The sequence below is a fragment of the Pelophylax lessonae genome, assembly GCF_965119305.1.
Source record: "Pelophylax lessonae genome assembly, chromosome: 2".
In the NCBI taxonomy this organism is placed as follows: Eukaryota; Metazoa; Chordata; class Amphibia; order Anura; family Ranidae; genus Pelophylax; species Pelophylax lessonae.
Window position 1 is genome coordinate 745171479 of NC_138769.1, and position 27299 is coordinate 745198777.

At 45.7% G+C, this 27299-nt stretch overlaps 2 protein-coding genes across 2 annotated transcripts in view; one reads left to right on the forward strand and one right to left on the reverse strand.

Annotated features, from left to right (window-relative positions):
* LOC309545764 (uncharacterized protein) overlaps window positions 1-27299 on the reverse strand; it is a gene marked incomplete at its 5' end in the record, with an annotated part of 733676 nt that overhangs the window by 681792 nt on the left and 24585 nt on the right. The window lies entirely within an intron of this gene.
* Window positions 26383-27288, forward strand: LOC309547861 (uncharacterized protein; the record flags this gene model as incomplete). Its single annotated transcript, XM_082247863.1, has 1 exon — window positions 26383-27288. The coding sequence occupies one exon, from the start codon at window positions 26383-26385 to the stop codon at window positions 27286-27288; it is 906 nt and encodes a 301-aa protein (XP_082103989.1).

The following is a 27299-nucleotide window of genomic DNA, read 5'->3' on the forward strand; positions in this document are numbered from 1 at the left end:
AAAGCTGCTCATACACTAGGAGATTATTGGAGGAGAATTTGGAGAAATCTTCTCACTACATTCCATGGATTGATGAATGGAGCTCAGAAGGAGTTCAACATTTCATTTCCTTTTATCATCTCATTCTGGAATGAATGGAATTTACTGAATGAAAACCACATTCACTGCTAGAAATTCATTCCTTCCCCATCCTGCTCCTCCCAATCTTCTCCTCACTGCGCTCAATAATCAACATTGATTTCCCCTCCACCAACCAGAAGAACATCCAACAAACCTTCTTCAAATTACAAATCTAAACATTTTGTGAATCAGTACTGCTTGGACCTCGATGAAGGAGACGTTCCCCGAAAGCTTGTCCTGAAAAATTGTATGTTAGTGCAAATAAAGATAAGTATCGAGGACAGAACTCAATTCTTTCTGTCACAAATACACTCATACGGCTCCAATCACCTCAAGCAAATCTGGAATGAGATTCTACTGGTGTGATCCCAGACAATGAGGGGAGGGGTCCTCTTTGTGACACCCCCTCCCCCGCACTGTTTGTAGTCAGTGTGGCCCCCTATGAGGAAGTTGGCTCACAATGTGATTGGAGTCTTCCCAGATCCATAGTGCAGACACAGAACGGCCCTCACACCTCTCAGCCAGGACAAGAAGCCTCCATCTTCCATCGGGGACACGGAGGAGAGACAGAGAAGATCCTCACACAGGTCAGAGCAGAATCAGCTTCATGTCTACAGTCTGCACATTGCAGGCCTAGGACCCCCCACAAGGTGGAATGACACTTTAAGGGGAACTTTCCCCTGATTGTGGACACTTGTGAGCAGGAGGAAGAGAAGCCGAGAGTTGGGAGAGATTTCCCCCTTCATGTCCGGTCACCGTGCTGGGAAGAGTCAGAAGTCACCCAACCATAGAAGAGTCATCAGAGGAGCTCCACATCAACCTCCAGAACAGGACACCATCAGCCAGGTATTCATCCCCTTATTCACCCCACAGCCCCCTTTTCACCCACTTCTCCCCATCCACCTCTCTATTCACCCCAGTGCCCCATCCATTTGTCCACCACTGCTTCCCTGTCCACCTTTCCACCCTGCCCCCACCAGCAGTATAAGAGTAGTGCTGACCGCTCTACTCTATATATTGTGTTGTACATTACATAGTCCTGACCAGAGTGTTTGTTGCCCCCACAGTGGTGGTAGTTTCTTATTAATGAAGGTCTTCTTTATGGTCGGCTCAGAGAAGGTTTCAGCTCTCTTCCCGTATTCTGTGTTGCTTTTGTTAGTGTTCCAAAGACCAGCATTATGCACCTATTTGGGACATATTCATGACATTGTTATCCAATAAGGTGACCTTACTTTTGGCCATCACTTTGACTAAAAGGTCACAAGGATTTTTTGAGACCAAGGATCTCCTTTTTTACCCAAACTCATCTCTGTTTTTCTCCTTAATGGACAGATTGCATTACCCTCCCTGTGTCTGGCACTAGTTCCCCCCGAGTAGATCTCTCCCCATTGTCTGGATGTGGTGGGGACGGTCGGGGTTCACCTCTTGGAAAATGCTTTTTTATGCAGATAGATTCCCTGTTTGTTATTCCTGAAGGTCCTAAAAGAGGTTCTCCATATTCCAGATCCACTATTACTAAGTGTATTTTATAGGTTCTAAGTGAATTCAATGAATTGTTTTGCAGGTCTATGAGTTGTGTGATAAAGTGCCTCCTTTTCCCATTACAGCCCACTCTACTAGAGTAGGGAGCACTTCTTGGACTTTTCATCATCAGGTTTCTGTGTCTCTGCTCTAGTGTTGGGCGATTGGTTCGAAACGAGCAAAAGTTCAGCCCAAACAGCGCCTGTTTGCCCTCTCGATGAATATCCAAATGTTCTGTGCGCTCGGCGGAATGTTCCCTACCCCGAACACACAGTCAATATGCTGTTAAAGAGTGGGGCTGGGAAACTGGCTGCCACGCCCTTAACCACTTCCCACCCAAGGACGTTCCGTTACATCCTCGGATTTCAGTGGGTATACCGGGATGGTGGGCGCTTCTACAGGCATCATCCCGGTACCGTTAATAATTAGCCACTCAATCACTTCTGCGGGTTCTTCTCCGGGGCTCTCCGGTCCCATCGCGAAGGCCAGGGGTGAAGCAGCTGGCACTGATTGCTGCCTGGAACAGAGAGAGTAACTGACATTGTTCCCCTCTCTCTGTAACCCTGGAAACCGGGAGTGACGAGTATTCTTCATTTCCGGTTCTGCCCCTTTGTTTACCTGGCCAGCAGCAGCCAGGGCAGCAGTCGATCAGACCGATCTCGATCCGTTTGGCTGCATGAGGAACCAGATGAGAGAGGACCTGTCATAGCCTATGCTATCACAATGGATGTTGTTCATCCCTTGTGATAGCAATAAAGTTTGTGCAAAAAAAAAAATGTAAAAAAAAAAAGTATAACATTTTTATGTATAAAATAAATAAAAAAAAAAATTGAAAGTGCCACCGTGCTTACGCGCAAATGTGAACGCATACATTACTCCCGCATGCATATGTAAACGGTGATCGCACCACACGTGTGAGGTATTGTCACGAACATCAGAGCGAGAGCAATAATTCTATCACCCGACCTCCTCTGTAACTCTAGTTTACCGCCATTTTACAGGCAGACGCAATTTTAAAGCATGACATGTTAGGTATCTATTTACTCAATGTAACATCATCTTTCACATTATACAAAAAGTTGGGCTAACTTTACTGTTTTTATTTTTTAATTCATGAATGTGTTTTTTTTCCAAAAAAATTGTGTTGTAAAACGCTGCGCAAATACCGTGTGACATAAAAAATTGCAACACCCATCATTTTATTCTCTATGGTCTCTGCTAAAAAAAAACATTTATAGTGTTTGGGGGTTCTAAGTAATTTTCTAACAAAAAAAAGTAGATTTTTACATGTAGGAGCGAAGTGTGAGAATAGGCTTGGGAAGGAGGTGGTTAACAATAAATGAGTCATCAGATACCTGCCCCCCCCCCTCCTCACCCTGAACCATAGCAGGCCACATACACCCAAAATGGGGGGTGGGTAGTTAGGGGTGGGGGGGGCTCTGCCCCCCTTAATGGGGACAAGGGTCCCTTCCTGACAAACCTGGGCAGTGGTTGTGGGAGTATGCGGGCAGGGGGCTTATCAGAATCTGGGGCCCACAGATTCCCCCCACTCCATATGAATGACTAATTTATGAAAAAAGTGTCAGAAATAAATAAAATCAGTACAGGGTTTTTGATTCGTCAATAACGCACCCGTTAAAGGCTGCCCGCGGAATGCCTGCTGGGGCATGCTGGGTCGGTGACGTCACACGCTCCTTCCCTATTTAGGAACTGTCAATCGGAGGAGCAGACATTCGGCGGTCAGCCTTCCTCGTGGGCGGAGTGTTTTTTTTTTTTTTCGGGTGCGGCGGTGCGGCAGGCGTCATGATTGATGAATCTGCATCAGGGGACATTGTTTTTTGTAATTAAATTAAATTTAAACATTTTATTTTATTTTTTTAAAAAAGGACTTGTCAAAAACCTGTGTACTGCTTTTATTTATTTTTGACACTTTTTTTTGTGAATGAGTAGGAGTACAATGTACCCCATACTCATTTATATAGGGGGGCCGGGATCTGAGAGCCCCAATTCCAGATTCTGATAAGCCACCACCCAGGATTGTGGTGAACAGGCCCTTGCCCCCATCAACATGGGGACAAGGTGCCTTGGGGTGGGGGGGGGGGGCAGAGCCCCCCTGCCCCATAGCACCCACCTCCCATATTAAGCACATGTGGCATGGTATGGTCCAGGAGAGGGGGGCCTCCAAGGCAGTGTGCTTGGAAAAGGATCAAGTATGGATTTTGGGGGTGCGCCACAACAATTTTTTTTTTTTTTTTTGGCCCCACACCATTTTTTTTGTATTACCAGGTGACGGCAATAGCTTGCATCCGTAAAGTAAATTTAAATGTTATTTTTTGTTTAGAAATGTTAGTTTTTCTGCAGCAGGTTCTATACACGGTACAGATGTGCTACTTTACGGGCAGACTAAGGGGTCCCACCAGGCACTAAATTTAAAGGAATTTTTCATTTTTACTGTTTCACTTTAAGCATCATTAAAATCCAAAATTACGGCTCCTTTAAAAACTATTGTTTTTCCAAAAAATGTTTGCATGTTTTGCATCGGTTTGTGTCCCCAGTTCATCCATTTTGTTCACCCACCCATGAAACCTCTGCTGCAGCCAGAACTAAATTCATTTAGTGGCGGTATCTCTACTGCGGATAAATGACAGCTTCCAGTTTGGTGGGTGGGATGCTGGCAGCCACCACCATCCTAGCAACCAATAACGCCATGAAGGCTGGCCAACTGCACCATAGCAACCAATAATGTCATTGGTTCTGGTATGTAGGTGGCCACAAAGTAAATGCCTGCATCCAAGCAACCTATAACACTGCACCGTACAATGTCACTGGGTTCTAGGACACAGGTGGCCAGGAATATGTGATTTAGGGATGAAGTAATGAAATTTAGTGAATTTAGTGAATAACATCACATGGGAGCCCCTTACTCTACTGCCAGCTTGGGAAATGTCATTTGCAGTGAGATTCTGTGGGGAGAAGATAGTCTGGTTGCAGTGGCGGCTGGTGCTCAAAAATTTTGGGGGGGGGGGGGGGGGCGCAAAAAGAAAAATGTAATAAGTATTGCTTTGCAGCAAAAAACACGGTTAAAATTGCGTGACTTTGAGGTCATGGTATAGGCATGGCACAGATGATGGTATAGGCATGGCACAGATGATGGTATAGGCATGGCACAGATGATGGTATAGGCATGGCACAGGTGATGGTATAGGCATGGCACAGGTGATGGTATAGGCATGGCACAGATGATGGTATGGGCATGGCACAGGTCATGGTATAGGCATGGCACAGATGATGGTATAGGCATGGCACAGGTCATGGTATAGGCATGGCACAGGTTATGGTACAGGCATGGCACAGGTTATGGTACAGGTCATGGTAAGGGCATGGCACAGGTGATGGTACAGGCATGGCACAGGCATGGCACAGATGGTGGTATAGGCATGGCACAGGTGATTGTATAGGCAAGGCACAGGTCATGGTACAAGAGATGATATAGGCATGGCATAGGTCATGGTAAAGGCATGGCACAGGTGGTGGTATAGGCATGGCACAGGTGATGGTATAGGCATGGCACAGGTCATGATACAGGATATGGTATAGGCATGGCACAGGTGATGGTACAGGCATGGTACAGGTCATGGTACAGGAGATGGTATAGGCATGGCACAGGTGATGGTATAGGCATGGCACAGGTCATGGTACAGCAGATGGTATAGGCATGGCACAGATGGTGGTATAGGCATGGCACAGATGATGGTATATGCATGGCACAGGTGATGGTACAGGCATGGCACAGGTGATGGTACAGGCATGGCACAGATGGTGGTATAGGCATGGCACAGGTCATGGTGCAGGAGATGGTATAGGCATGGCACAGGTGATGGTATGGGCATGGCACAGGAGATGGTATGGGCATGGCACAGGAGATGGTATGGGCATGGCACAGGTCATGGTAAGGGCATGGCACAGATGGTGGTATTGGCATGGCACAGGTGATGGTACAGGAGATGGTATAGGCATGGCACAGGTCGTAGTAAGGGCATGGCACAGGTCATAGTAAGGGCATGGCACAGGTGATGGCACAGGTATGGCACAGGTGATGGTACAGGCATGGCACAGGTATGGCACAGATGATGATATAGGCAGGGCACAGGTGATGGCACAGGTATGGCACAGGTGATGGTACAGGCATGGCACAGGTATGGCACAGATGATGATATAGGCATGGCACAGGTGATGGTACAGTCATGGCACAGAATAGTAAATGGTTATGGCACACAGCGGCCTGGGCTGATAGTCGTTTAATTTCCACATGCAGAGATATCATACAAAGAACTCCATTATAACCAGAAGTTACAATATGCCTATTCTGTAGTAAACATTTTTATGGATGGTGAAGATTACAATGGTGAACATAAAGTTATTCACTAACATGTACTCACTTGTACACACAACAGATGAGCCCACACACATCTCTGCAATTCTGACCTCTGGCTCGCAGATGCTCACTCCTCCAGGATGTGTTTCTCCCATACAACTAGCAAAGCCATCAATTCCACAGTGTGTCAATGTACAGTGTGTGTGTGCTGTGTGATGTATGTATTGTGTGAGTGTACAGTGTGTGTGTGCTGTGTGATGTATGTATTGTGTAAGTGTACAGTGTGTGTGTGCTGTGTGATGTATGTATTGTGTGAGTGTACAGTGTGTGTGTGCTGTGTGATGTATGTATTGTGTGAGTGTACAGTGTGTGTGTGTGCTGTGTGATGTATGTATTGTGTAAGTGTACAGTGTGTGTGTGCTGTGTGATGTATGTATTGTGTAAGTGTACAGTGTGTGTGTGCTGTGTGATGTATGTATTGTGTGAGTGTACAGTGTGTGTGTGTGTGTGTGTGTGTGCTGTGTGAGTGTGTGTATGGTGTGAATGTACAGTGTGTGTGTGTGTGTGTGTGTGCTGTGTGAGTGTATGTATGGTGTGTGTGCTGTGTGAGTGTATGTATTGTGTGAATGTACAGTGTGTGTGCTGTGTGTTCTCTCCTGCATGGACCCTGGCTGTAGAAGAGAAGACCTGCCTTGTAGTGGGATAACCAGGATTGCATACCTGTGGATGGAGGAAAGGAATGGATCTCTGTTGGGGGGTTTTTGGTGCCTCAGGCCAAGAGGGATTGGGACTTTAAGGGCAAGTGCATAGATATAGAAACAAGTATATAAATATATGATAGATAATGTTCCATTTAAAATAAACAAAATTTTATTTACAACAGATGTAAATCCATATATTGTCGAGAAGAAACATATATAGGTGAACAAAGTGCTTGGGGGTAGAGACCCCGGTGTGAAGGAAGTAATAAAGAAGTTGATTCAAAGATGAATCAGTGACAATGGTGAAAAAAGTGACTTTTGGATAGGATTTCCACAGATATTGAGTGGGACATTGGTCCCTAAGGAGGATCCTATTGCTGACGCGTTTCGGCTCACTCGGAGCCTTTCTCAAAAGCGTTGAGTCACTCTGTACTTTAGTCTATGAAGATAATATAATATGTATAGTTTAGATCTTTATTCATGTCAAGTGTGATTTCTGACATTATTTGAGAGCAATTTTACCTACATGGATATGGCTGACGGTTACTGCGCATGGCTCCCTTCATCCTGTTGCAAACGCAGCGGGATCAAGATATGCATATTGCCTAGGATGGTAGGATTGTATTAATAGGTAGTAGGACACATAGTATCTTTCTGTCTTGTGGAATGGGTAAAACCACTTACATTTTGCATGAGCTGAAGGAGTTAAAATACTTCCTCCACGGGGAATAGTTTTCCCTCTCTTGTTTTCAGGTTGCTTGATCTAGGTTGGAAAAATGGTCTATGTTACCTCAAATTGCATAAGGTGTAACATAAAAAAATAAAAAGTAACTTTGTCCCAATGGAGGTGTATAGCCTCCTTGTGTTTGTACAATAAAAGGTGACTTTTTGGTGCCCATTAGTTGTTGGACAATGAAGCGGTCCAAGGAGCTTACATTTTGAAGAAAAAGACTGGTGGGGGTGATCCTTCCGGCTAACGCAGGTTTCGTCCGTCCTCTTCCCTCGGTTGGAGAGAAGTGAGGACTTGACGTTGATCCCCGGCCTTTTAAAGCCCTCCGCGCATGCGCAGTGACTGCTGCACGTCGGAGGGTTCGTTCGAGCGTGACGTGGCACCTTGAAATGCGCCTGCGCCAAGTGGATGCGCGCGCAGGCGCTGGAGTAGAGAGACGCTCATTGGCCGCCAGCATGGGAGGAGGGGCCCTCCTTTCCCCGTGGGTGATTGGATGGGTCCCGGACAGCCCCTACGACGATACGTAGGGGCTACCCGTGCTGGGTGCGATTGTCAGGGATGAAGGGGAGGGGGCCGATCTGCAGCGCTGACAGCTTGTAAACCATGCAGGCAAAAATATAAATAATCATTCGGTAGTATATCTTATTATAAAAAGGTATATTCAACTTTATGGTATGTCAAGACCTTGGGTCTTTGAGAATAAAAATAAACATATACAAAGCAAGGTACAATACAATATTGCATGAGTATTAAACAGCAGAATAACAATAATAAAGACTTTTCCTCAGTAAATCTGATGGATCGGGGGAGAAAATCTCGATGGGGCGGTCATCCAGAATGGTTTCTGGATCATGTTAAGCAGGATTAGATGTATAGGGTATATATGACTAGTTAAAGAGACTCTTTAGGTTGTTAAAAGAGACAATTTTGATATCTCATTCCTAGTTAGGAGGTATATGGTTGAGAGAGATGAAAAAGATGAATTGAAAAAATGAAAGATAAATAAAAGATAAAATGTGAGAGAAAGAAAAACGCAAAAGGGGAGAGGTATGGGTGGATCTTTATGGATTGGATTGCCATATGCCATATCAACTCAGTTGGAGGGGGGCAGATACCTAACTGGGTACAGAAAGGGTATCTAAAGGCAATGATTATGCCAGTGGGTCCCTACTGTTGTTAAAAAGTAATGCATTTTGTTTGGTTAGTCTGTCTTTCCTGATGCAAACCCTTCGAGAAAGGGGCGAAAACTCTCGTTTTCGTTTAAACCAGGTGGTTTTGTGGCTTGGAGACGTCTTATCCATCTCATTTCCATTTGTAGCAAGTGTTTGTTCCAGTCACCCCCTCTGCACGGTATGTGAATCCTTTCCAGTGCTGAAAATGTGACATTAGGCATTTTGTTTTTGTGGAAATGTGCCACATGCCTGCCAAGTGGTACGTAAAAGTTACACATCTCCATACTGTTGATGTGTTGGTTTACACGTTTTCCAAATTCTTGTTTTGTTTTTCCTACATAAAAGGATTCGCATTGGCATCTCATCAGATAGACCACCCCTCTCGTTCGGCAGTTAACAAAATGTGGGGATGTAAAAAGCTCTCCATTAGGAAGTGTGGTGGTTGTGCATTTTTTAATCACATTACATTGCCCGCAGTTTCCGCATGGGAATGTGCCCTTCTGTTTACAGGGGTCTTTTCTCGTTTGTTTGTATTCACTGTGGGTGAGCGATTGCTTCATAGATCCCGCTTTCCTGTAAGTGATCTGTGGGTGTTCCGATATGAAAGGTTTTATCGCTGGGTCCTCCTGTAAGATCTGCCAGTGTTTAGCAATGATATTTCTTATTTTAGGGTGGTCGTTCGTAAATCTCATGATCACTCTCGTTTGATTTTCTTGCTTGTCTGATAGTTGTTTCTTTCTGAATAGGATCTCATGCCTTTCTTGTTGTTTTACCCTGTTAAAGGCTTTTCTTAGGGTCGTTTTTGTGTAACCCCTCTTTCTTAATCTGGCAGTCAGGGAGTCAGCTTCTTTCTGAAAGTCTTGTTCAGTGGTACAAATCCGTTTTAGCCTGAGAAATTGGCTGTATGGGATTGCATTTTTCAGGGAGGGGGGATGGAAGCTGGATGCATGTAGAATAGAATTACCTGCCGTTTCTTTTCGATATAGGGTTGTTTTCAGGAGTCCATTTTTTTCTTTCATGATCCAAGTGTCCAAAAAAGGGATTTTTTCCTTATCGTAATTGATTGTAAAAAACATATTGTATGTGTTATTATTCATGGCGCGGAGGCATTCGTGTATCATGCTTTCCGAACCGGTCCAGATTATGAAAATGTCATCTATAAATCTCTGCCAGACGATAATATTGTCAGCGAAAATACCGTTTTTTTCCTCGGCTAAGAATTCTTGTTCCCATGCTCCAAGATATGTGTTCGCATAGGACGGGGCACAACTAGTGCCCATTGCGACGCCACACGTCTGTAGGTAATATGTGCCATTGAAAACAAAAAAATTATTATTAAGGATAAAATCCAACATCATGATTATGAAGGTATTAAATTTGATGTCCTTTCCACTTTGTTCTTCTAATGTTTTTTTGATGACTTCCATTCCTTTTTTGTGTGGAATGTTATTGTAGAGAGCCTCAACGTCAATGGTGATGAGAAATGCATCATCTGGTATGGTGATACCCTCAATGATCTGTAGAAGGTGTCCTGTGTCTCTGGTATATGAGGGGAGTTTTGTTACATGAGGCCTTAGATAGGCATCTATGACTTTACTTGTATTTTCTGTCAAATTGCCATTCCCTGATATAATGGGTCTACCCGGGGGATTGTTTTTATCCTTATGGATTTTCGGCAGGGCGTAGAAAGTTGGGGTTCTGGGATGTTTTGTCCTCACGAACTGCCAGAGTGTTTCTGAAATCATTCCTTGGTTTCGAGCTCCGTCAATTTTTTTGTAGAAGTCTTCTGTGTATGTTTCAACCATAATGGGCATAATCTTTTTATAACATTGTGTATTGTCAAGGATCCTCTGGCACATTGCTTCATAGTTGTCGTTGTTCATTAACACAATATTCCCCCCTTTGTCCGAGGGTTTTATTGTGATCAGTTCGTTATTTTTGAGTCCTTGTAAGGCAGTTTTTTGTTCCTTGGTCAGGTTTTGTTTCAGGTTGTGGCCTTTGAGTTTTTCGAGGTCTTTAGTTGTTTCCCTAACAAAGAGGGCTATTGAGGGATTCTCATTTAAAGAGGGAAAAATATGGGATTTTTTTTTGAAAGTGGGACATTTGGCTCCTTGGGGTTCTTCCACTCCTTCCTCTTCACTTTCGGTTGATTTGTTTTCATCTGTCCAGTCATCGATTGCTCCTTCCTCCAGTAAGATATTCAGGTCTCTAATCGCTCTGAATTCGGCTGCAGTTAAATTTGTTGGTGGTGTCTCAGCAGGTGGTTTTTTGTTGTATTTGGTTTTAAGAAGAAGATTACGTGCAAAAAGATTGACATCCTTAATAGTTTCAAATGTATCTGTCCCTTTGTTTGGGCAGAATGAGAGTCCTAGGGATAGTACTTCTCTTTCGGCTGTGGATAGGATATGGGTAGATAGGTTTATGATGGTCAATCCTTCATGGTCAATATCTTCGTTATGTGTCATTTGTTGGGTTGTTTTGTCTTCTGTTTTGTTCCTAAAAAAGGCCTCTGTGATTTTGGGTTCTCATCTCTTGGTAGTTGGGACCTTGTGAACATTTTGGGGTATTTTTTCTGAGCCGTTGTATCTTCGTTCGGAAATGGATTGGTGTCTAAGGTGTTAGGTTCTTCAGCCTCTTGTGATGATTGGTCATCATTGTCTTCTGTTGGTTGTGTATTATCTGGGGGTTTGTTTTGGCCCCTCCATTTGAAACGTTGTTGTTCGGGTCCCGATGTATAGGCCGAAGAGTCTGAGGAGTATTGTGGATCAGTGTTCCTAGATGTTCTATACGTAGTTCTCCTAGTCTGTCTGTTGTTCGTCCATTTATAGGCACGATTTTGTGAGAAAGCGTTTTTATCTCTCCAATATTTTCTTTCCTTTTTCTTCAGTAGTTCTTTGCTGAATTCTTCAATATGTTGTTTGAGTTTCTTTTCTTGTTCACTATACAGTGATGCATTCTTCAGAGGGTTCAGTTTCTCGTATATTAGTTTTATTTCCACATCCAAGTTTTTCATTTGTCTAAGGTATTCTGTTTGAAGGAGGATCATGAGTTTTTTCGAACATTCGTTCAGGATTAGGGTTGAGCGGACACCTAGATGTCCGTGTTCGACGGGTTCGGCCGAACTTTAAAAAAAAGTCCGGGTCCGTGTCCCGGACTTTTACCGAACTTTTCCCGGACACCGAACCCCATTGAAGTCAATGGGGACCCGAACTTTAAGGCACTAAAATGGCTCTAAAACACCAAAGGAAAGGGCTAGAGTGCTGCAAATGGCAGCAAAACGTAATTAAGAGCATGGCAAGTGCTCTGCAAACAAATGTGGATAGGGAAATAACTTAAAACAACAAAAAAAAACAGAAAAATAAAACAATGTTCTTCTTCATCTCTGAAGGACGAGGCCCATATGGAGTAGGAGGGAGGTTGAGGTGGTGGTGGATGTGGCGGTGACATAGGCGTGCGCACAGGGTGTGCTGGGTGTGCCTGGGCACACCCTAATCACCTAGGGCACATAGCATTGCCAGTGAGGAGATGGGAAAGATCTCCCTGGGACCTGCTCTGCTCTATTTCTCCTTGCCTACAGGTACATGGCCCCGATACATTACTCTCCCTGCTGGCAAACACATGCATGTGTATTTCAACTTTGGGGTGCACACCTTAATGCAATAGGCTGCGCACACCTATGGGCGGTGTAGGTGGAAGCGGCGGTGGAGGAGGACCAGGGCCGGATTAACAGCATCATGGGCTTGGTGCTGAGGATTTTGAAGGGCCTTAAGGGCCGTGCCTTGCCATGCACCCAGAGGAGGAAGGGTGCAGCCATGCATGCCTAATTCAACATGGGATGCTGTCTCTGAAGCCCATAAACACATCCATGCATCGCCAACTGTCCCTCCTTGTCCGGCCTTCACGCTGTGTGGGGAGGTTCTGAGGGTGCTGCCTGGGGAAGCGAGCATAGAAGCCAGACTTCTGTGTTTACAAGTGACAGAAGAGCGGTAACAGTGAATATGGCCAACCCGGGGCCTATATAAAAGGTAGGGGCCTGGAGCTGCAGCTCCAATAGCCCCTACATTAATCTGGCCCTGAGGAGGAGGACGAGGTAGCCAACACTGCTTCTTTTCAAAAATTTTAAATGAGGGTACACCCCAAAAGAGTGAGAAAGAGCAAAAATGGAACAATGGGTGGGTAAGGTCGGTATCCATTGCTATTCTGCATAAGGTATGGAAAAGTCCCGTGGGATCCATGCCTGGTTCATTTTAATGAACGTGAGCTTGTCCACATTGTCTCTGGACAGGCGGCTGCGCTTGTCTGTTATAACGCCCCCAGCCGTGCTAAATACCCGTTCAGATAATACACTGGCTGCAGGGCACGCCAGCACCTCCAAGGCGTAAAGGGCAAGCTCAGGCCATGTGCCCAATTTGGAGACCCAGAAGTTGAAGGGGGCAGACCCGTCATTCACTACATGTAGGCGTGTGCACACATACTGCTCCACCATGTTGGTAAAATGCTGCCTCCTGCTAAGACGTTCCATCTGAGCTGCTGGTGCTGCTGTTTGTTGTGGCGTGCTGACAAAGCTTTTCCACATTTCGGCCATGCTAACCCTGCCTTCTGAGGTGCTGGCGGTGCCCTGGTTGCGTTGGCGACCTCCTCCTCCTCCTCCTCTGCCTTGTGCTTCCACTGTGGCCCCGCTGTCAGATGGGAATGCCAGCAGCATGGCGTCTACCAGCGTGCGCTTGTACTCGCGCATCTTGCGATCGCGCTCCAGTGAGTGAATTAAGGACGGTACGTTGTCCTTGTAACGGGGATCCAGCAGCGTGGCCACCCAGTAATCAGCACAAGTTAGAATGTGGGCAACTCGGCGGTCGTTGTGGAGACACTGCAGCATGTAATCGCTCATGTGTGCCAGGCTGCCCAGAGGCGACGAAAGGCTGTCCTCTGTGGGAGGTGTATCGTCCGTGTCCTCTGTATCCCCCCAGCCACGCACCAGTGATGGCCATGAGCTGGCCTGGGTGCCACCCTGCTGTGAACATGGTTCCATCTCCTCCTCCAGCTCCTCCTCCTCCTCATCCTCCTCATCCTCCAGAACTGTGCCCCTGCTGGACAATTGCGTCCCTGGCGTTTGCGTGTGCAGGAACCCACCCTCGGAGCCCCTTGCGAATGACTGCCCTGAAAGCCTTGGAAATGTTACCTCTTCATCCTCCTCCTCCTCCTCATCCTGTGCCACATCCTCTTCCATCATCGCCCGAATTGTTTTTTCAAGGAGGCATAGAAGTGGGATAGTTAAGCTGAGAACGGCGTCATTGCCACTGGCCATGTTGGTGGAGTACTCAAAACAGCGCAACAAGGCACACAGGTCTCGCATGGAGGCCCAGTTATTGGTGGTGAAGTGGTGCTGTTCCGCAGAGCGACTCACGCGTGCGTGCTGCAGCTGAAACTCCACTATGGCCTGCTGCTGCTCGCACAGTCTTTCCAGCATGTGCAAGGTGGAGTTCCACCTTGTGGGCACGTCACATATGAGGCGGTGAGCGGGAAGGCCGAAGTTACGCTGCAGCGCTGCCAGGCGAGCAGCAGCAGGGTGAGAACGCCGAAAGTGCGCACAAACGGCCCGCACTTTCTGCAGCAGCTCTGACATATCGGGGTAGTTTTTAAGGAACCTCTGCACCACCAAATTCAGCACATGCGCCAGGCAAGGGATGTGCGTCAAACCGGCTAGGCCCAGAGCTGCTATGAGATTTCGCCCGTTATCGCACACCACCAGGCCGGGCTTGAGGCTCGCTGGCAGCAACCACTCATTTGTCTGCTGTTCCATGCTCCTCCACAACTCCTGCGCGGTGTGTGGTTTGTCCCCCAAACAGGCAAGTTGTAAAACTGCCTGCTGTCGTTTACCCCTGGCCGTGCTGAAGTTGGTGGTGAAGGTGTTACGCTGTCCGGATGAGGAGGCGGTAGAGGATGAGGAAGCGGAGTAGGAGGAGTTAGGAACAGGAGGCAAACTGAAGCGCCCTGCAATCCTCGGTGGTGGAAGGACATGCGCCAAATTGCTATCCGCCTCAGGCCCATCCGCCACTGCATTTACCCAGTGTGCCGTTAGGGAGATATAACGCCCCTGACCGTGCTTACTGGTCCACGTATCCGTAGTTAGGTGGACCTTGGCACAGATGGCGTTGCGCAGTGCACACCTGATTTTTTCCCCCACTTGGTTGTGCAGGGAAGGGATGGCTTGCCTGGAAAAGTAGTGGCGGCTGGGCACGACGTACTGTGGGACAGCCACCGACATAAGGTTTTTAAAACTGTGCGTCTCCACCAGACGGAATGACAGCATTTCAAAGGCCAATAATTTTGAAATGCTGGCATTCAGGGCCAGGGATCGCGGGTGGGTAGGGGGGTACTTCCTCTTCCTCTCAAGTGTTTGGGAGATGGAAAGCTGAACGCTTCCACGGGACATTGTGGAGATGGTTGTTGGTGACCCAGGTGGTGGTGTTGCTGACAGATCGTCTGTTTGCGGGGTGGCAGGTGCCGGTATCACTACAGATGTGGCTGGAGCGGCCGAGACTGCAGCAGAAGAGGAAGCAGGATGAGCCAGAGACGTTTCTTGGTTTTGAAGGTGTGTACTCCACTGCAGCTCGTGCTTTGCACTTAGATGCCTGATCATGCAGGTTGTGCTCAGGTTGAGAAGGTTCATGCCTCGCTTCAAGCTCTGATTGCACAGGGTGCAAACCACTCGTGTCCTGTCATCAGCACATTTTCTAAAGAACTTCCACGCTAGAGAACTCCTTTGAGCTGACTTTGGTGCGCTCGTTCCCTTGCTGCGTTGGGCAGTAGCGGGCGTAGTGTCTAGGGCACGGCCGCTCCGCTTCTGCACCCTGCTCCCTCTTCTGCTGTGCTGGTGGCTCTGTGCGACCACCGCCTCTTCCTCCAAACTACTCAGTTCACCTGCATGACGTTCATTCCATGTGGGGTCGAGGACCTCATCGTCCTCCACATCATCTTCCACCCAGTCTTCACCCCTGCCCTCCTTGTCGGTCTCCACAATGCTGAACGCCGCAGCAGTTGGCACCTGCGTTTCGTCATCATCGGAGACGTGCTGCGATGATCCTTGCATGTACTCATCTTGAGGAATAAGTGGTTGGGCATCGCTGCACTCAATCTCTTCCACTTCTGGGGCAGGGCTAGGTGGATGGCCCTGGGAAACCCTGCTGACAGAGTCCTCAAAAAGAATAAGAGACTGCTGTATGGCTTGGGGCTCAGACTGCTGGCCTGATTTGCAAGGGGGTGAGGTGAAAGACGGTTGGACATTGGCTGCAGGTGCCAACTCTGACCTTTCTGCAGTAGACTGGGTGGGAGACAATGTGAAGGAACTGGAGGCACTGTCAGCAGCAAACCAATCTACTATCGCCTCAACTTGTTCTGGCCTCATCACTTCTAGGGGCGTTTGATGCCCTACCAAATACTGATGCAGGTTCTGTCGCCTACTCACACTTGAGGAAGGTGTTTCACTTGTGCGTGTAGCTGGCACAGATCGACCATGTCCTCTCCTTGCAACAGGAGCTCTACCAGCAGCACCACGACCCAGGCCACGGCCCTTATTTGACGGTCTCCTCATATTTCTGTAATTTAAGATCTTGCCCTAGAAAGGTTTTTATTGAATAGCGGAATAGAAAATATGATCCAAAAAAAGTGTATGTATATCACACGTACACAACCACACTAGGCCCCAATTACTATTGTTTGTACCCCTAAAAGGCTAGATGAGGAGTAGGGGGAGTATGGAACAGGCAGCACCCTCAAACCTTCAGAAGTATGAGATGAACCCCAACAACTTGGAAAGGTGGATCTCTCTCACACGTACCGACACAGACTATCCCGCAATTCAATTGATCCTCAAAGGTTTTTATTGAATAGCGGAATAGGAAATATGATCAAAAAAAGTGTATGTATCTCGCACGTACACAACCACACTAGGCCCCAATTACTATTGTTTGTACCCCTAAAAGGCTAGATGAGGAGTAGGGGGGGTATGGAACAGGCAGCACCCTCAAACCTTCAGAAGTATGAGATGAACCCCAACAACTTGGAAAGGTGGATCTCTCTCACACGTACCGACACAGACTATCCCGCAATTCAATTGATCCCCAAAGGTTTTTATTGAATAGCGGAATAGGAAATATGATCAAAAAATGTGTATGTATCTCACACGTACAGAAGCACACTAGGCCCCAATTACTATTGTTTGTACACCTAAAAGGATGGATGAGGAGGAGGAGGAGTATGGAACAGGCAGCACCCTCAAAGCTTCAGAAGTATGAGATGAACCCCAAAAACTTGGAAAGGTGGATCTCACACGTACCGACACAGACTATCCCGCAATTTAATTGATCCCCAAAGGTTTTTATTGAATAGCGGAATAGGAAATATGATCAAAAAAAGTGTATGTATCTCGCACGTACAGAAACACACTAGGCCCCAATTACTATTGTTTGTACACCTAAAAGGATGGATGAGGAGGAGGAGGAGTATGGAACAGGCAGCACCCTCAAAGCTTCAGAAGTATGAGATGAACCCCAAAAACTTGGAAAGGTGGATCTCACACGTACCGACACAGACTATTCCGCAATTTAATTGATCCCCAAAGGTTTTTATTGAATAGCGGAATAGGAAATATGATCAAAAAATGTGTATGTATCTCACACGTACAGAAGCACACTAGGCCCCAATTACTATTGTTTGTACACCTAAAAGGATGGATGAGGAGGAGGAGGAGTATGGAACAGGCAGCACCCTCAAAGCTTCAGAAGTATGAGATGAACCCCAAAAACTTGGAAAGGTGGATCTCACACGTACCGACACAGACTATCCCGCAATTTAATTGATCCCCAAAGGTTTTTATTGAATAGCGGAATAGGAAATATGATCAAAAAAAGTGTATGTATCTCGCACGTACACAACCACACTAGGCCCCAATTACTATTGTTTGTACCCCTAAAAGGCTAGGAGTGGAGTAGGGGGAGTATGGAACAGGCAGCACCCTCAAACCTTCAGAAGTATGAGATGAACCCCAACAACTTGGAAAGGTGGATCTCTCTCACACGTACCAACACAGACTATCCCCCAATTTAACTGATCCCCAAAGGTTTTTGATTAAATAGCGGAATAGAAAATATGATCCCAAAAAAGTGTATGTATATCACACGTACACAACCACACTAGGCCCCAATTACTATTGTTTGTACCCCTAAAAGGCTAGGAGTAGGGGGAGTATGGAACAGGCAGCACCCTCAAACCTTCAGAAGTATGAGATGAACCCCAACAACTTGGAAAGGTGGATCTCTCTCACACGTACCAACACAGACTATCCCCCAATTTAACTGATCCCCAGAGGTTTTTGATTAAATAGCGGAATAGAAAATATGATCCCAAAAAAGTGTATGTATATCACACGTACACAACCACACTAGGCCCCAATTACTATTGTTTGTACCCCTAAAAGGCTAGGAGTAGGGGGGAGTATGGAACAGGCAGCACCCTCAAACCTTCAGAAGTATGAGATGAACCCCAACAACTTGGAAAGGTGGATCTCTCTCACACGTACCAACACAGACTATCCCCCAATTTAACTGATCCCCAAAGGTTTTTGATTAAATAGCGGAATAGAAAATATGATCCCAAAAAAGTGTATGTATATCACACGTACACAACCACACTAGGCCCCAATTACTATTGTTTGTACCCCTAAAAGGCTAGGAGTAGGGGGGAGTATGGAACAGGCAGCACCCTCAAACCTTCAGAAGTATGAGATGAACCCCAACAACTTGGAAAGGTGGATCTCTCTCACACGTACCAACACAGACTATCCCCCAATTTAACTGATCCCCAGAGGTTTTTGATTAAATAGCGGAATAGAAAATATGATCCCAAAAAAGTGTATGTATATCACACGTACACAACCACACTAGGCCCCAATTACTATTGTTTGTACCCCTAAAAGGCTAGGAGTAGGGGGAGTATGGAACAGGCAGCACCCTCAAACCTTCAGAAGTATGAGATGAACCCCAACAACTTGGAAAGGTGGATCTCTCTCACACGTACCAACACAGACTATCCCCCAATTTAACTGATCCCCAAAGGTTTTTGATTAAATAGCGGAATAGAAAATATGATCCCAAAAAAGTGTATGTATATCACACGTACACAACCACACTAGGCCCCAATTACTATTGTTTGTACCCCTAAAAGGCTAGGAGTAGGGGGAGTATGGAACAGGCAGCACCCTCAAACCTTCAGAAGTATGAGATGAACCCCAACAACTTGGAAAGGTGGATCTCTCTCACACGTACCAACACAGACTATCCCCCAATTTAACTGATCCCCAGAGGTTTTTGATTAAATAGCGGAATAGAAAATATGATCCCAAAAAAGTGTATGTATATCACACGTACACAACCACACTAGGCCCCAATTACTATTGTTTGTACCCCTAAAAGGCTAGGAGTAGGGGGAGTATGGAACAGGCAGCACCCTCAAACCTTCAGAAGTATGAGATGAACCCCAACAACTTGGAAAGGTGGATCTCTCTCACACGTACCAACACAGACTATCCCCCAATTTAACTGATCCCCAGAGGTTTTTGATTAAATAGCGGAATAGAAAATATGATCCCAAAAAAGTGTATGTATATCACACGTACACAACCACACTAGGCCCCAATTACTATTGTTTGTACCCCTAAAAGGCTAGGAGTAGGGGGAGTATGGAACAGGCAGCACCCTCAAACCTTCAGAAGTATGAGATGAACCCCAACAACTTGGAAAGGTGGATCTCTCTCACACGTACCAACACAGACTATCCCCCAATTTAACTGATCCCCAGAGGTTTTTGATTAAATAGCGGAATAGAAAATATGATCCCAAAAAAGTGTATGTATATCACACGTACACAACCACACTAGGCCCCAATTACTATTGTTTGTACCCCTAAAAGGCTAGGAGTAGGGGGGAGTATGGAACAGGCAGCACCCTCAAACCTTCAGAAGTATGAGATGAACCCCAACAACTTGGAAAGGTGGATCTCTCTCACACGTACCAACACAGACTATCCCCCAATTTAACTGATCCCCAAAGGTTTTTGATTAAATAGCGGAATAGAAAATATGATCCCAAAAAAGTGTATGTATATCACACGTACACAACCACACTAGGCCCCAATTACTATTGTTTGTACCCCTAAAAGGCTAGATGAGGAGTAGGGGGAGTATGGAACAGGCAGCACCCTCAAACCTTCAGTATGAGATTGTGTTCACTGTACCCCACAAAGATTGAGTTCACTGCACCCCACAATGATTGTGTTCACTGCACCCCACAAAGATTGTGTTCACTGCACCTCACAAAGATTGTGTTCACTGTACCCCCCAAAGATTGTGTTCACTGCACCCCACAAAGATTCTGTTCACTGTACCCCACAAAGATTGTGTTCACTGCACCATAAAAAGATTGTGTTCACTGCACCCCAAAAAGGATGTTGTTCACTGCACCCCAAAAAGGATGTTGTTCACTCCACCCCAAAAAGATTGTGTTCACTGCACCCCACAAAGATTGTGTTCACTGCACCCCAAAAAGATTGTGTTCACTGCACCCCAAAAATGATTTTGTTCACTGCACCCCAAAAAGGATTTTGTTCACTGCACCCCAAAAAGGATGTTGTTCACTCCACCCCAAAAAGATTGTGTTCACTGCACCCCAAAAAGATTGTGTTCACTGCACCCCACAAAGGATTTTGTTCACTGCACCCCAAAAAGATTGTGTTCACTGCACCCCAAAAAGGATGTTGTTCACTGCACCCCAAAAAGGATTTTGTTCACTGCACCCCAAAAAGATTGTGTTCACTGCACCCCACAAAGGATTTTGTTCACTGCACCCCACAAAGATTGTGTTCACTGCACACCAAAAAGGATTGTGTTCACTGCACACCAAAAAGGATTGTGTTCACTGCACCCCAAAAAGATTTTGTTCACTGCACCCCAAAAAGATTGTGTTCACTGCAGCCCAAAAAGATTGTGTTCACTGCAGCCCAAAAAGATTGTGTTCACTGCAGCCCAAAAAGATTGTGTTCACTGCAGCCCAAAAAGATTGTGTTCACTGCAGCCCAAAAAGATTGTGTTCACTGCAGCTCACACACAGAAAAATGGATGTGGATCACTGACACCTGCCTATCTCCAATCCCACACCACACAGCAATATCGATTGTAGTTTGTAGAACACAGTTTCCCTAAAATTCAGCAGACTCTGTCCCTAACAGGATTGAGAAGAGATCGTAGATCAGGATTGAGTGCAGATTCACCCCACCCCCCACACAGCAATATCGATTGTAGTTTGTAGAACACAGTTTCCCTAAAATTCAGCAGACTCTGTCCCTAACAGGATTGAGAAGAGATCGTAGATCAGGATTGAGTGCAGATTCACCCCACCCCCCACACAGCAATATCGATTGTAGTTTGTAGAACACAGTTTCCCTAAAATTCAGCAGACTCTGTCCCTAACAGGATTGAGAAGAGATCGTAGATCAGGATTGAGTGCAGATTCACCCCACCCCCCACACAGCAATATCGATTGTAGTTTGTAGAAGACACTGACCCTATATAATTCAGCAGACTCTATCCCTAAAATGCCTACAACTCGCCCTGCCTAAACACTCCGACCTGTCCCTCAATTCTATCCGGACACAAATGGTTTTTTCCTGCCTATCTTTCCCTAATCAGCAGCCAGCACGTTGATGTGTGCTCTGTCCCTGAATCTAAGCAGCATAATGACGCCGCTGCGGCTGCCTCGAACTTATAAAGACTTGGTCACATGCTTCAGACGGCCAATCACAGCTACTGAGACATTTGCAGGCATGGCTGGGATGGCTTAAGGCACACCAGTTAAACGATTGTTGATTGGCTGTTGAAAGCCCGCCATGAAAAGAGCGCCAAAGCATGCAAAACCCGGAAATAAAACGACCGAACACGGATTTTTACCCGAACATACAGTAAAGTGTCCGTGTCCGTGTTCGGGTACAAAAAATCCAATTATTCGGTACGAACACGAATAATACAGTCCGTGTTCGCTCAACACTATTCAGGATCTCTTCCCATTCTTTTTTCATTAATGTCGTGATATTATCCATTGTCGGGAATATCTGGATTCTAAGACCGACAGGGTTTATGTTTTCCGTCACATATCTCTCAAAGCTTTTTATATGCCAAAAGAGGGCTGACTTACGTTCTAGTTGTCTCTTTAGGGTGCTGAATAGTGCTAAAACATCCGACTCCTGCTGTTCATGACCCTGAAAGCTCTTCTGGATGTCCAGCATCAGGGTATTCCATCCGTCTCCAATCAGATTCCCTGTGGGTGGGTCTTCCCTTTCGGGAGCACTCATTGTATCTCTCGTGGGGTGAGATAACTTTAAAAGGGGGGGGGGGCTCTGTAAATCGTCCGGGTTACCTCTTTCCCTTGGGACTCCTAGTCACTCCAAGGGTGGTAATACTCCCTGATTTCAGAGCCTTTTTGTTGGGTTTATAGCAGAGGGGTAGGGTCCTGCTGTGTTAACCCTACTGGATACTGTTCGTATCCTATAGTATATAGAAAGCAGAGGAAAAGGAAATTGAGGCGGCGGATGTGTTATCCATCCAAAAAATAGATGAGGGGGGTATTTTTCCTTAGGCTGCTTAGAAAAATAATAGGTAAGTAAGTGTTGCCTCCGTCCCTGTATGTACTGTTGGGGGGTTTTTGGTGCCTCAGGCCAAGAGGGATTGGGACTTTAAGGGCAAGTGCATAGATATAGAAACAAGTATATAAATATATGATAGATAATGTTCCATTTAAAATAAACAAAATTTTATTTACAACAGATGTAAATCCATATATTGTCGAGAAGAAACATATATAGGTGAACAAAGTGCTTGGGGGTAGAGACCCCGGTGTGAAGGAAGTAATAAAGAAGTTGATTCAAAGATGAATCAGTGACAATGGTGAAAAAAGTGACTTTTGGATAGGATTTCCACAGGTATTGAGTGGGACATTGGTCCCTAAGGAGGATCCTATTGCTGACGCGTTTCGGCTCACTCGGAGCCTTTCTCAAAAGCGTTGAGTCACTCTGTACTTTAGTCTATGAAGATAATATAATATGTATAGTTTAGATCTTTATTCATGTCAAGTGTGATTTCTGACATTATTTGAGAGCAATTTTACCTACATGGATATGGCTGACGGTTACTGCGCATGGCTCCCTTCATCCTGTTGCAAACGCAGCGGGATCAAGATATGCATATTGCCTAGGATGGTAGGATTGTATTAATAGGTAGTAGGACACATAGTATCTTTCTGTCTTGTGGAATGGGTAAAACCACTTACATTTTGCATGAGCTGAAGGAGTTAAAATACTTCCTCCACGGGGAATAGTTTTCCCTCTCTTGTTTTCAGGTTGCTTGATCTAGGTTGGAAAAATGGTCTATGTTACCTCAAATTGCATAAGGTGTAACATAAAAAAATAAAAAGTAACTTTGTCCCAATGGAGGTGTATAGCCTCCTTGTGTTTGTACAATAAAAGGTGACTTTTTGGTGCCCATTAGTTGTTGGACAATGAAGCGGTCCAAGGAGCTTACATTTTGAAGAAAAAGACTGGTGGGGGTGATCCTTCCGGCTAACGCAGGTTTCGTCCGTCCTCTTCCCTCGGTTGGAGAGAAGTGAGGACTTGACGTTGATCCCCGGCCTTTTAAAGCCCTCCGCGCATGCGCAGTGACTGCTGCACGTCGGAGGGTTCGTTCGAGCGTGACGTGGCACCTTGAAATGCGCCTGCGCCAAGTGGATGCGCGCGCAGGCGCTGGAGTAGAGAGACGCTCATTGGCCGCCAGCACGGGAGGAGGGGCCCTCCTTTCCCCGTGGGTGATTGGATGGATCTCTCTATGACAGCTGATAGAGTGGGGGGAGGGGGTTGGTGCGTGGAAGTCCTGCAGATCATGCCCATGTCCCCCCCACCCCTGTTATCCTTCTGTCACTCTGTGTGTTTTGCAAGTCTGCATAGCACAGACCTGCTCTGTGTCAGTCCTGCCAGAGTCTGGGGTGATGATCTTTGTCAGCAGGGAGCCGGAGGAGGAAGCGGCCATCAGGCAGGACTGACACGGAGCAGGTCTGTGCTATGCAGACTTGCAAAACACACAGAGTGCCACCTCCCCCGAGACACTGCACTGCGGCTGCCTGTGTGTTTCCTCTCACTCTGCATTGTCTGCAATAAGTTCCCCCATCGCTGGACGGACACACACACTGACAGGACAGAGAGGCACCACCACACTGAGTCTGACTGAGGTACTTACCTTTTACTGTTGCCTGGCATGCTGCTGCTCTCTGCGGCGCTGCGACGGGGAGTCGGCCAGTCGGGGCTCTCTAGAGTAGTGGGGACGAGACGTCCTCTTCTCTTCTTCCTCCAATGCGCGCCGGCCCGCTCTGACAGTCTGATGGCGGGAAGGTGACCGCACCGCCCCCACGCGACGTCACTCACCCAGGATGTCCTGTATGATTGGCTGTGATTGGTCCAGGCTGGAGTCTGGACCAATCACAGCCAGGACAGCACTTGAGTGGGAAGTGTCGGGGCGCATTGCTCTGCGCCCCGATGACCCCCCATAAGGCCGCCAATTGGTGCCTCTGCATGGCACACGTGGGATGGAAAACCCCACCGCCCCCCATAGCCACCAATAGGTCCGGCGCCCCTGGTGGGCTAAAAATGGTCATTTTTTTTATTGTTTTTTTTCTAGCAACAGATTGGGGGGGTGGCGCCCCTGCGCCCCCTATACACTGGCCCCACTGTCTGGTTGGTCTTCATGTTTTTCTGGAGGGATCTACTTTGCTGGTATGCCATTTTTGGTATAATAATTTTTTTTTTTTTTGGGGGGGGGGTTGCTGTTTGGACTTTGTCATTGTGCTGTGTTGTGTTTTTATTGTAAATGAGTAACCAGACATACTATGTACCCCTTACTCATTCATGTTGGGGGAGCAGGATATCTCAGGGCCTCCTTTTTTATAGGGGGCTTCCAGATTCTGATAATTCCCCCCTGCAGACCCTCACAACCATTTGGCAGAGTTGTGGGGGAGAGGCCCTGTCCCTACCAACATGAGGACATGGTGCTTTGCTAGGGAGCCTCTGTCAGGGTACCCTACTCATGTGGAGGGCATGTGGCCTGGTATGGTCCAGTGCAGATTCCACATCCAGGTGTCCCTGCACCACTTCAGTTGGACATCAACTCATCAGCCAATCATTTATTGATGAGACGTTTATTAATGAGATATACAGCCAGGTCAGGTGACAATGTATTCCTGCATGATGCCTGAATAAAGATGAAGTCGGTCAGCATGTCACATCCTTTACATATCCCATCACTTCCTTACCAATTCATACAGATATCACACCCCCATTCCTTCTGAAATGGGAAGAGATTTGGGTCATACATTCACCCAGACAGAAAGATCTCATATCCTATTCTTTACTCACAAATCCTCCTCCTTTCCCTGCAGTGTCCAGGAGTCCGGATATAACATTCTGACCAGATGGTATACAGTCCCCACTCTTTTACTCAAACATTTTCCCTACAACCTCTCCTACAAGAGGTGAAATAATGCCAGGAGAACTCTATTACATATATTCTGGGAATGTCCTCTGATACGCACTTTGGAGAGAAATTCTAAGATAACAAACATCTATCCAGAATATGACCCCCCTTTCTAAGACCCGATATAAAAGAATGACTGCTCATTCACCTTATAGGTGTGGTCAGATCTTCTATCCCACTGAAATGGAGAGGCATGGATCCCCTACAGTGTGTCTGTGGATTTCAAGGGTTAGTAAGATCTCACCACATTCCTGAAGTGCAAGGAAGATAATTAGGAATAATTAGCTTTGAAAATGAAGAGAATTGATTTTCAAGATTCGCCTCCTGTTGATTCCAAAGAGGTTTGCATTTAAGTCTGCAATTTTTAGAATTTTAAACACACTTGCTGAATACACCTAGATTGTAAGCTCTAAGGAACAGGGTCATCCAATTCCTCCAGTATTGAATTGTATTGTAACTGTATTGTCTTCCCTCATTGTAAAGCGTTGCACAAACTGTTGGCACTATATAAATCCTGTATAATAATAATAATAATAATACACCTGTAAATAAAAACCCCAAGCACCTTCCCCCATCACTATGAAGCACATTTCTCTGAATGAGAACAAAGAATGAGATTCTCCTGCTGGAAATTGTAATAAACTGTCAGTTTTACCAGCCAATGGGAATAATATAGTGTCCACAGTAAAATAAAATACAAATATTTAAACCTGTATAATATTGTACATATTGTTTCTATATATTAGATATATTTAATAATGAATGTTCATAAAATAAACTTTATTCAGTCTTTTTTCTTAAAGAATTCTGACTTTTTTATTTTTTTTGTACAGGTGGATTTTTGAACCAAGTTTTCGATCATTTTGGACTTCATCAATTCAGCTGAGTCACATGGGAAATGAGCCATATGGGTGTCTTATGTGACTGAAAGTCTTAATCGCAATTCACACAGGACACAAGTCATATCCGTGTTCTAAAGGCACAAATGCTTTGGATCTTCAACATTGATCCAGCCTCAGAGGACAACAGGAGAGAAGTAATTTCAGTATTCTGGAAGTGACAATGGCTTTACAGTAAAGTTCAACCTATAAATACATAAGAGAAGTCATTTCAGAAGATATTTCTTGTTTGGAAACATTATAATGGAAGCAAAACATGTCACACACCAGGAGGTTTACAATGGAGACAATCCATATCAATGTTCTGAATGTGACAAAGTTTTTACATCAAAGTTTAAGCTTATCACACACCAGAGGATTCACACTGGAGAGAAGCCATATCATTGTTCTGAATGTGGCAAATCTTTTACATGGAAGTCAAATCTTATCGCACACCATATGATTCACAGAGGAGAGAAGCCATATCATTGTTCTGAATGTGGCAAATCTTTTACATGGAAGTCAAATCTTATCGCACACCATATGATTCACAGAGGAGAGAAGCCATATCATTGTTCTGAATGTGGCAAATCTTTTACAACCAAGAAAGAACTTATCACACACCAGAGGGTTCACAGTGGAGAGAAGCCATATCATTGTTCTGAATGTGACAAAGCTTTTACAACAAAGGGTCATCTTATCATACACCAGAGGGTTCACAGTGGAGAGAAGCCATATCATTGTTCTGAATGTAGCAAAGCTTTTACAACAAAGAGTCATCTTATCAAACACCAGAGGATTCACACTGGAGAAAAACCATATCAGTGTTCTGAATGTGGCAAAGCGTTTACAACCAAGTATGAACTTATCCCACATCAGAGGGTTCACAGTGGAGAGAAGCCATATTATTGTTCTGAATGTGGCAAATCTTTTACAACAAAGAGCTATCTTATCATACACCGGAGGATTCACACTGGAGAGAAGCCATATCAGTGTTCTGAATGTGGCAAAGCGTTTACAACCAAGCAAGAACTTATCACACACCAGAGGGTTCACAGTGGAGAGAAGCCATATTATTGTTCTGAATGTGGCAAATCTTTTACACAGAAGTCAAACCTCATCACACACCAGAGGATTCACACTGGGGGGAAAGACCTATTAGTGCTCTGAATGTGACAAAG